This window comes from Arachis ipaensis, chromosome B05 (genome assembly GCF_000816755.2).
Source record: "Arachis ipaensis cultivar K30076 chromosome B05, Araip1.1, whole genome shotgun sequence".
Taxonomy (NCBI): Eukaryota; Viridiplantae; Streptophyta; class Magnoliopsida; order Fabales; family Fabaceae; genus Arachis; species Arachis ipaensis.
The window spans coordinates 86,908,293-86,919,433 of NC_029789.2; the positions used below are offsets into that span (position 1 = coordinate 86,908,293).

General features: G+C 38.4%; 1 protein-coding gene across 3 annotated transcripts; it reads left to right on the plus strand.

The window, feature by feature from the left end:
- On the plus strand, positions 4,642-6,388 carry LOC107641930 (ubiquinone biosynthesis protein COQ9, mitochondrial-like). 3 transcript variants are annotated; one of them, XR_001620524.2, is made up of 5 exons: positions 4,642-4,657; positions 4,844-4,927; positions 5,228-5,265; positions 5,427-5,598; positions 6,093-6,388. XR_001620524.2 is itself a non-coding variant. In XM_021103517.1 (2 exons), the coding sequence occupies exons 1-2, from the start codon at positions 5,469-5,471 to the stop codon at positions 6,215-6,217; spliced, it is 255 nt and encodes an 84-aa protein (XP_020959176.1). In that variant the 5' UTR covers positions 5,445-5,468; the 3' UTR covers positions 6,218-6,355. The 3 variants fall into 3 exon arrangements, 1 of the variants encoding a protein (XP_020959176.1); XR_001620523.2 differs by lacking the exon at positions 4,642-4,657 and having other exon boundaries at positions 4,687-4,927; positions 6,093-6,378; XM_021103517.1 differs by lacking the exons at positions 4,642-4,657; positions 4,844-4,927; positions 5,228-5,265 and having other exon boundaries at positions 5,445-5,598; positions 6,093-6,355.

Sequence of the window (11,141 nt, forward strand, 5' to 3'; positions counted from 1 at the left end):
TCTTGCTTGAAATTTTGTGCCCAAGGATAATTCCTTCAGTCACCATAAAGTGACATTTTTCCCAGTTTAAGACCAGGTTAGTCTCTTGGCACCTTTTCAGGACAAGTGCTAGATGGTCAAGACATGAGCTGAATGAGTCTCCAAATACTGAGAAGTCATCCATGAAGACTTCCAGGAACTTCTCTACATATCAGAGAAGATAGAGAGCATGCACCTCTGAAAGGTTGCAGGTGCATTGCACAGACCAAAAGGCATTCTTCTGTAAGCAAATACTCCAGATGGACATGTGAATGCTGTTTTCTCTTGGTCTTGAGGATCAACTACAATTTGGTTGTAGCCTGAATAGCCATCCAAAAAGCAGTAATATTCATGGCCTGCTAGTCTCTCTAGCATCTGGTCTATGAATGATAAAGGAAAATAATCCTTTCTGGTGGCTGTATTGAGCCTTCTGTAGTCAATACACATACGCCACCCTGTAACTATTCTTGTGGGAACCAGTTCATTCTTTTCATTATGAACCACTGTCATGCCTCCCTTCTTGGGGACAACTTGGACAGGGCTCACCCAGGGGCTATCAGAAATAGGATAAATAATCCCAGCCTCTAGTAACTTAGTGACCTCTTTCTGCACCACTTCCTTCATGGCTGGATTTAGCCGCCTCTGTGGTTGAACCACTGGCTTGGCATCATCCTCCAATAGGATTTTGTGCATGCATCTTGCTGGGCTAATGCCCTTAAGGTCACTTATGGACCACCCAAGAGCTGTCTTGTGTGTTCTTAGCACTTGAATTAGTGCTTTCTCTTCCTGTGGATTTAAAGCAGAGCTTATGATCACTGGAAAAGTCTCACCCTCTCCCAGAAATGCATATTTCAGGGATGGTGGTAGTGGTTTGAGCTCTGGTTTAGGAGGTTTCTCCTCTTCCTAAGGGATTTTTAGAGGTTCTTTTATTTCCTCTGGTTCCTCCAAATCAGGCTGAACATCTTTAAAGATGTCCTCTAGCTCTGATTCAAGACTCTCAGTCATATTGATCTCTTCCACCAAAGAGTCAATAATATCAGTGCTCATGCAGTCATTTGCTGTGTCTGGATGCTGCATAGCTTTGACAGCATTTAACTTGAACTCATTCTTATTGACTCTCAGGGTCACTTCCCCTTTTTGTACATCAATAAGAGTTCGTCCAGTTGCTAGGAAAGGTCTTCCTAGAATGAGAGTTGCACTCTTGTGCTCCTCCATTTCCAGCACTACAAAGTCAGTGGGAAAGGCAAATGGCCCAACCTTGACAATCATGTCCTCAATGCTGCCTGATGGATATTTAATGGAACCATCAGCAAGTTGAAGACATATCCGAGTTGGTTTGACTTCTTCAGTCAATCCAAGCTTTCTGATAGTGGATGTAGGTATTAGGTTGATACTTGCTCCAAGGTCACATAGAGCTGTCTTGGTGCAAGCACCCTCTAATGTGCATGGTATCATAAAGCTTCCTGGGTCTTGAAGCTTTTCTGGTAAGCTTTTTAGAATGACTGCACTGCATTCTTCAGTGAGAAACTCTCTTTAAGTTTCTCTCCAATCCTTCTTATGACTCAAGATCTCTTTCATGAACTTAGCATAAGAGGGTATTTGCTCAAGTGCCTCTGCAAACGGGATCTTTATTTCAAGAGTCTTGAGATAGTCTGCAAAGCGGGCAAATTGTTTATCCTGTTCCGCTTGGCAGAAAAAAGGCTTATGGCCATGCTTTTTTTTTCGCCACGCTTTAAAAGCGTGGCCAAAAGTGGTCAATGGCCACGCTTTTGTGAGGGTGGCGATTGAATAGAGATTTGGCCATATTTTTCTCGCCACGCTTCAAAAACGTGGCGAAAAGGGTCAACGGCCACGCTTTTTGAAGGGTGGCAATTGATTAGAGAAACGGCCACGTTTTTTTCTGCCACGCTTCAAAAGCGTGGCCATAGAGAGAAAGAAGGACGTTTTAAAAGCGTGGCGATAGGGTTTCATTACGGCCACGCTTACAAAATGTGGCCATATCCTGGTACTCTTTTGGCATGCTTTAAAAGCGTGGCCAAAAGGTTTTTAAAAGAAAACCCTAATAACCCGGCCCCCAACCCAGTAACTCCTGAATCCTCCTAATCTCCCTCAAACATGGACAAAAGCTTTGATCGGGACTCTCCCACTCTCAACTCTCACCGTCACTCTCATCAATGGCAGCCCTGGAAGAGCTTAGATCTCCGCCGTCACCAGCACCGCCCTCGCTGCGCCGTTAGCCTCCCCTCCGCCTTGTCTCTTGTCGCCTCTGCCCTAGCATCCAACAGCGTCAGCGTCATTAGCCTCTCACTGTCTCCTCGTCGTCTCCTTGTCGTTTACACGCCAGCATCGTCGTTTTGCCGCTCTACTGCCATCTTCCTGCTCTGGCCACCATTGCCTTCCTTGTCGTTCATGTTTGGACAGAATGAAAACGGTAATGGAAGAAAGCGAAGAGAAGGACGGTGCTTCAGTGTGTGTGTGGCGGTAGCTCCTCACTCTTCAACCTTGTTTCTCTTTTCAATTTCTCTCAGGCAACGCTTCTTCTTCCTCTTCGACGCATTTCCATGTGAATTCTCGTCTTTAATTGTAACTGCAATCCGTCACAGTCCCTCATATCATACTTGCAATAGCTTAGCTGGTTTCCGCATCTTTCTAGGGTTTTCAGAAACGATTTCCGATCTGAATGTTTTCCATTATTAATATTAAAAAAGGACGATTTTGTGTGCTCTCTCAGCAATGGTAGCTGCAAGTAAGTGTCTTTACTTATGAGCTTCGAGATTGAACCTATTATCTAAATTTATCGGTTGAAAAGTTCTTTAATGATTTATCTCAATTTTGCATTTCATAGTTGCAGTTACTGTCACTTTCAATAATCTCACAATCAGAATTCCGATACCTTATATCAATTTACCATACTATTTTGATGGTTTCTTGTTCTAGTTTCCTTGGAGTAGGGGAATGCTTGACAATAGCCATAGTTGCTTCTTAAGCATGATTAGCTTATATTTCACTTGTACTTAACTGAGAAATAAAATATAAGTCGACGTAATTCTATGTGCTCATGCAGATTGTTTGAGCTGTATGGTAATGAAACAAAAATGAAGCTGTTGGCCAAAGAACTGGCCCCTTTGCAGAATATCGGTTCTTAAAACTGCATTATTTTTAGTGTTGATGGATCTAAATTTGCCACCGGTGGTTCAGTAAGTATCGCTTTGAAATCCATTCGATTCAATTGTGTTTCTTTGTTGTGTGGCATTTCTAGCATTCGTTTCTAGAGTTTGATCTTGTATGTTTGAATTCTGTCTGGAACAAGTACAGGACGGGCATATCAGAATTATGGAGTGGCCTAGCATGAACAACATTTTGGATGAACCAAGAGCACACAAATCTGTGCGGGATATGGATTTCAGGTAGATATACTCAACGAGTCAAATGGATGCATTAACCCTTGCAACCAGTAGAATAGCAATTAAAACTTAATTAGTAGCTAGTGAAATCTTATTTGGAGTTCACCCCATGTGGTTCATTTTTTGTGCATGTTCATCCTTACCATTGATAATTTGATTATGTAGAGATATTTTTCTAACAAGTCTTATATAGTTTCATAATAAATATCTTATTCCCAATACTGATAGTAAAGCCAATTACTGACACTAATTACAAGATATATTTCCCAGTTTAATTTGCACTTTAATACATTACTTTCAGCATTGGAAAAATGTTTTGAGATTTACGAAACTATTATTCATTTGTGCGTGGAATATTCGTGGATGAGTCCAATATTTACGCTTTCATTTGAATGACTCTGCCATGTGGTTGAGAAAAGTTCTGACCAATTATTTGGTTCATATGTATATATGTTCATTCGGCGAAGGAATAAGACTCATAAAAGAAAGAGTGGACTTGACTTCAAGGGCCATTTCCATGGCTAACCCAACCAGTAAGCAACCCCCAACAATGAACAGCTGCAAGTTTCAAACTTTTGGAAAACCTGGTTGCTCCTAAATTGTCATTCTGTTTGTTCAATGTGTTTTTCTTCCCCATTTGTTCTTTTTTCTTTTTTTCCTTCTGTTATTGTCCTTCTTATACACCGAAAAATTTATTGGGTATTTGATTTTTTAATTGTTATTTTTTTTAATTGAGCAATGATCCTTTGACCATTTAGTTTATGAATGGATCATTGGACCTACCAACTTTCTTCAACCCTGGGAATTCTGAGTGTTTACTCAATGATTAAATATTTGGTTATTCTGTGATGATAGATACAACTTTTGTTCTTGGTTTAGGGAATGATTCTAGAATTATTAGGGATCTATCTTATCAGGTTTCACTTTCTCATGAAAATTGAGTCTTCTTCTATTACTCATCATCTCATTATCATAATCATCATGTTCTTCACCTCTTCCAATAATAACCCTTTCTCTTTCACCATCATAATGGTAGTTTTTCTCCCTCTATTGTTTCAGCTTCTTCTTCTTCTTCGGTGGCTGCTTCTTCCACAGAAAGCCGGTTCCAGAAAGTATTCTTGTCGGTTATGCCAGGCGCAAAAATGTTCAGAAGGCCATAATTGAATCTATATTGAGAACACTTTTTTATTCACATCAAAGTATACCCATCATCAAAGTATTCTCTGTTGAATGTGGTATGTTTTCCTTTTTATCCAATTTTCCCATTTCTAAGTATTTGTTTTTACTTTCGATTTTGTCAAATTTATCATGGTTTTAGTCAATGAATCTTTCTCTAAGTGTTGTTTATGTATGTTCAACTTTAATTTGTGGGAATTGGGAATTGTTTCTTTCATTAACTGTTCTGTTTCTTTGTTTATCAGTGCCTTGTATTAACTCCATCTTGTGAAGGCAGAGAAAGCTAGAAGATACATTCCAAGAGAATTCAAATTGGCTGAAGCTTTTGGGTAGGTCCAATATTGTAATTTCTCTCTTTAGATTATAAATGCAGCAATTGTTTTATGGGTTTAAGTCTTTAGGCAATTTGTATATATTGAATCCAAGAAATGTCGTCAGTTTAGAAGACTAACTGTTGCTGACGTGAACTCAGGGATATTTTTGTTTGGTTAATTTTCAAGACTGGTAAAATCATTCTAAAATCATTTGAATTTTGATAGGACTTGTAAATTATGTTAAACTTTGAAATTAAACAGAGGCTGCATTAATTATTACTTGATACAGAAACACTTTGGGTGGCTTTTTTCTAGCTAGCTATGAGGACAGTCCCGCCGGTGTCTTTGACGAGGTACGGTTCTGTTTTCATTCTTGCTCTTTTATCTTTTTATTTAAACGAAAATGTTAGAAAACCAATATTTTTAATAAAAAAATTGAAGATTTGGTTTATATATATATCTTGCATGCAGCTTTTGAGTTTTTTTATATATATATATATATCTTGCATTACAGGCTCAACCAGTGAATGTTCCAACTAGTTTTAAGTAGAGGGCAATGCTGGTGGATGAGATTTGGCATGCTGCAGGTGACAATGCTTATGATATTGATTGGTATGCCAAGCGCACTGTCCTGGCAGGAATATACTCAACAACCGAGATTTATATGCTGACAGATACATCTCCTGGTTTGTTTTTCTGCCCCTTCTTTCTGAGCATACAAATTTTCTCGTATTTTTTGGTTGATTTAAGCTTTCCATCCATTATTGTGTTTTTTTGTGCTTTTCTTTTTATGGTAATCACTCTGTCGATTGTGATATCTTTCATCGATCATTCAGTTCCATTTGATTCCCCCTTCGCTCCTCCTCTCTTTTTCAGTATGTGAATAGCCAGAAAATATTAACTGGGTTCAATTGTCTATTCTCTCAAACTCTCCTTATTTTCTTGAACTGAGCCTGGCATAGTAGCCAATTTTTTCATGGCAATGAATTTGAGTAGTATCTTGATAAAGTATGTAATCAAGGGGAAAACAATGGAATTTATTCTTTTATGCCCCACCCCACCTTACTCCATCAATATAGTATCTTATATTTAGATGGATAATAAGCTGTTTGTGGCTCTGATGTGGTGTTGTAACAAGTGAAGACCTTTCTTAATACATCTTTCGTTTGTTTATTGTTAGACTTCCATGATACATGGGCCTTCTTGGATGCTCGAGTGAAAGATGCTTTTGATCTAAAGAAAACCATTCAAGAGGTAATTCTGATTCTGTCTGTCGAGTTTTGGAACCTTCTCATATTAACATGACGAGTATACCTAATTTCTGCTTAAATTGTTTCCTGAAATTTGATCTCTACCTACTTGCATTGCATCCTGCATTGCCAATTGGTTAGATTCCTTTCTCCCTTTTGCATGGTAATTCAATGGTTTCTTTTGCCTTTTTTTTTTTGTTTCTTTTTTGCAAAAGAAAAAAAAGCACTGAGCTTGCTTGCCAATGGGGTTATTCCTTGTTTCTTCATTGTTATGTCTTTGGTCTGTGATTGTCAGCATTTTCATTATTATGTTCTGTGAAAAGGAAATGAAATCATTTTGTTGATGTTGGTGTTATTTTTTTCATCTCCACCAAATATTGCTGGGAATCATTCTGATAGGGGGATATTGAGCTTGGTTATGTACTTGTTGGGCACAAGGTTGTAAGAAAAATATAAAATACACAAAATGAGGGACCCTGACGTGATCTTGAGACCCCAGACCTGCTATTAATTTTCCATTGCTTTTGTAATTATACAAGCGTTTTGCTTAGTGAATTTCGGCTGGATAGGAGGTTGAAGGGTTTTTTGTTACTGAAAAAACCTGGAAAGTTTTGTATAAGGATTAATGTATAAAACAATTATACCAAAAATTGTCACTAATTACTGTTTAATTTATCTTGTAGTAAAAATTGCATACTATATTTATAGGTTTGGTAATACAAAAGGATTGAAAATAAAAAAAAAGATTTTTTTTAAAAATTTGACAAGGCTATCGCCACGCCTTTAAAGCGTTGCTGTTTCTCTCTATCGCCACGCTTTTAAGCGTGGCCGTATCTCCCGCTATCGCCACGCTTTAAAAGCGTGGTCGTATCTCCCGCTATCGTCACACTTTAAAAGCGTGGCCGTAACTCCTGCTATCGTCATGCTTTAAAAGCGTGGCCGTATCTCTCTATGGCAACGCTTTAAAAGCGTGGCCGTATCTCTCACATATGGCCACCCTTTGATAGCATGGCGATAGGTCACCAAAAGCGTGGCGATAGAGTAACCGCCACCCTTTGATAGGCCACCCTTTCAAAAGCGTGGTGGTAGCTCAAAAAGCGTGGCGAAAAGCTATCGCCACGCTTTTTTCAGCTTTTCGCCACGCTTTAAAAGCGTGGCAATAGAGCTATTTTTTTGTAGTGCCAAGAACACTTTGAAGATCGAGATGAACACCAAGAACAAATTTTTGAAAAATTTTTAAGTAAATAAAAGCACAAAAACACACCAAACTTAAAATTTTTAGAGAATCAAACAAAAATTTTCGAAAAATTAAAGGAAAACACAAAGAAGACACCAAAACTTGGAATTTTTAAAAATCAAGAAAGAACTGAGGACATGCAATTTCGAAAAATTAAAAGAAAATAAAAGCATGCAATTGACACCAAACTTAAAATATGAAACTAATCTTAAATAAAAGACTCTAAACCAACAAAAATAAATTATTCCTAATCTAAGCAACAAGATGAACCGTCAGTTGTACAAACTTGAACAATCCCCAGCAACGGTGCCAAAAACTTGGTGCACGAAATTACAATCACACTTTTGCAACTCCGCACAACTAACCAGCAAGTGCACTGGGTCGTCCAAGTAATACCTTACGTGAGTAAGGGCCGATCCCACGGAGATTGTCGGCTTGAAGCAAGCTATGGTTATCTTGTAACTCTTAGTCAGGATATCAATAATTCTCAGATTCAATTGTAAAAAGTAAAAGAACATGAAATAAATACTTGTTATGCACTAATGAAGAACAGGTTGAGGCTTTGGAGATGCTTTGTCTTCTGAATCTCTGCTTTCCTACTATCTTCTTCTTCATGCACACAAGGCTCCTTCCATGACAAGCTTTATGTTGGATATCACCGTTGTCAATGGCTACTTCCCGTCCTCTCAGTGAAAATGTTCCAAATGCGCTGTCATCGCACGGCTAATCATCTGTCGGTTCTCGATCATGTCGGAATAGGATCCATTGATGCTTTTGCGTCTGTCACACGCCCAACACTCGTGAGTTTGAAGCTCCTCACAGTCATCCCTTCCCATATCCTACTCAGAATACCACAAACAAGGTTTAGACGTTCCAGATCTCAGGAATGGCCGCCAATAATTCTAGCCTATACCACGAAGGTTCCAATCTTAGATTAGAAACCCAAGAGATACACATTCAAGCTTGATTACATGTAGAACGGAGGTGGTTGTCAGGCACACGTTCATAGGTGAGAATGATGATGATTGTCACGGATCATAACATTCATCAGGTTGAAGTGCGAATGAATATCTTAGAATGGAAGCAAGCGTGATAGAATGGAAAACAGTAGTAATTGCATTAATTCATGAAGAACAGTAGAGCTCCTCACCCCCAACAATGGGGTTTAGAGACTCATGCCATAGAAGATACAATATGAAACGTGTAAAATGTCATGAGGTACAAGATGAATCACTAAAAGTAGTTTTTATAGTAAACTGGTGACCTAGGGTTACAGAAAATGAGTAAGCTAGGGTGTTTAGTGTAAAAATCCACTTCCGGGGACCACTTGGTGTGTGCCTGGGCTGAGCATTGAAGCTTTCATATGTAGAGACTTTTCTTGGAGTTAAACGCCAGCTTTTGTGCCAGTTTGGGCGTTTAACTCCAGTTTTTATGCCAGTTCCGGCGTTAAATGCCAGAATTCTTGAGCTGACTTAGAACACCTATTTGGGCCATCAAATCTTGAGCAAAGTATGGACTATTATATATTGATGGAAAGTCCAGGATGTCTACTTTCCAACACAATTAAGAGCGCACCAATTGGGCTTTTGTAGCTCCAGAAAATCCACTTTGAGTGCAGGGAGGTCAGAATCCAACAGCATCTGTAGTCCTTTTTCAGCCTCTGAATCAGATTTTTGCTCAGGTCCCTCAATTTCAGCCAGAAAATACCTGAAATCACAGAAAAATACACAAACTTATAGTAAAGTCCAGAAAAGTGAATTTTAAATAAAAACTAATAAAAATATAATAAAAACTAATTAAAATATACTAAAAACATACTAAAAACAATGCCAAAAAGCGTATACATTATCCGCTCATCAATGAACCACCTCCAATGTGTGCAAATTTTCAACCTCAAGATGAATCATACTTTCCACCACAACCTCCCATGGAAGAGTATTCATGTCCATCGATCCAAGAGCCATATGATCCAAATCATGTTATCTAAGCGGAACAGGAGTCAAGGGATCGTCTCAAGGAAGCATTGGATCAACTTCAAGCAACCATGGAGCGTGTTGTGCAACAGGTGGAAAAAGTGGAGAGTGCTAGGCCACAACAACCCTACCAAGAAGAACCACCTTCCTATTATGAATCCTTTCTCCAAAATAATGAACCCTTCTATCCACCCCAAGCCCTAATTGATCATTCTCTCACTTTGCTACTTCAAGGACAAAGAGAAATACAAAGGGAGGCACAAGAATCCATAGCCACCTTGAATGAGATGGTAAACCGATTAGCCACCCAATGCTTGAGCACTCAAGGAACTCCCATGGCCACATGTGGCGAATCGGTTGAAGAGCATAGCATAAGGGAGAGATTGAAAACTCCGGTGGAAATTGAGGAATGTTGCTTTGCATTGGAACAATTGGAGGAAGCTATGATTGTTAGAGAAGAGGAAGAAGTGGTTAAAGACATGGGTAAAGTAGAACAAGAGGTAGATGTCAAGCTTGAATGCTTTCATGCTTCTTTATTGCTTGTTTGGTTGTCTTACCCCACGAGTTTAGAGCATCTCAGGCACATTAGAATGAGTGAAGTACATGTTCCTTTTTGTGTAATTGTGACATAGCCTTTTATGTTAGCGTGTGTATTCTAAACCGCGCGCAACTTAGAATGCACACTTACTTTTATCCATGTCACACATTGGGTCACTCACTCCATTCTAGTGATTTACCTCATTCCAACAATTTATGCTTCCTTGCTTTTGCATTTACTTTTCTCACTATACTGCCTTCTATTTTCAGGATGAGTCATCATAAGCTAAAACAGAAGTGGGAGAAAGAACATGCAGCAACCGGTTGACCCACCAGCTGAAGGTGCCAACCTGTGTAGTCACCGGCTCATATTTGAATACACCGAGGACGGTGCAAACTTTTAAGTGTGGGAAGGTCATCCGACCGGTCGGCGCTTTTGGGTGACAAATTTCTAATCCCAACACTTTTGCATTCCATTTTTAGGTCTTTTAGGATTTTTAGTCGCATTTTCTTGTTCTTGCATATATATACATAATAAGCTTAGTCAAAATAATGAAATTTTTCAAGAAATTTACCTATAGGCACCCTAATTGATTTGAGTAAAAAATTTTTCATTTAACTTTCTTGAATTATACATTGTGGAACATGTTTTGAGCTAAGAACACAAGCATGTGAGATTTGAGCCTAATTGTGTGGTTACATCTTATAACCACTTATTTTCATTCTTGTGTGATTATTCTCTTTCTATGATTGTAATCTTTGATTTGTTTGATTCTTTATGTCCATTATTTTTTGTATACATGCACTTATATAATTGAGGCCATTGTTTCAATTAGTTCACTTACACAAATAGCCTTACCTTTTATCTTCCATTGTTAGCCAACTTTGAACCTACGATTAACCCACTTGTTCTTAATTTAACACATTACAAGCCTTAAAGCGAAAAAACAATAAATGTCCTTTATTTGGATCTTTGATTAGCTTAGGCTAGTGAGTGCGTATCATTCAAGTGTGGGGAAACTTGGGACATTGGTTGAGGTAAAAAGGTAGTTTGTATTTCTATTGAAAATCATGGCAATTGGGTACATAGTCATGTGTTAATTAAATGTAAAACCATATGCATTGATACTTTTGTATATACTTTATTGCAAAAAAGAAAGAAAAAATGAGAAAATAAAAAGAAAGAAAAAATATATGTAGATATCAAAAGTAAAAGAAAACAAATAGAAAGA

What these genes read in the sequence shown, in the direction of transcription:
- LOC107641930 (XM_021103517.1), top strand. Translation starts at nt 5,469, where the DNA reads ATGCTGGTGGATGAGATTTGGCATGCTGCAGGTGACAATGCTTATGAT. An exon ending in GCTGACAGATACATCTCCTG is followed by an intron (nt 5,599 to 6,092) that starts GTTTGTTTTTCT and finishes GTTTATTGTTAG; the next exon opens with ACTTCCATGATACATGGGCC.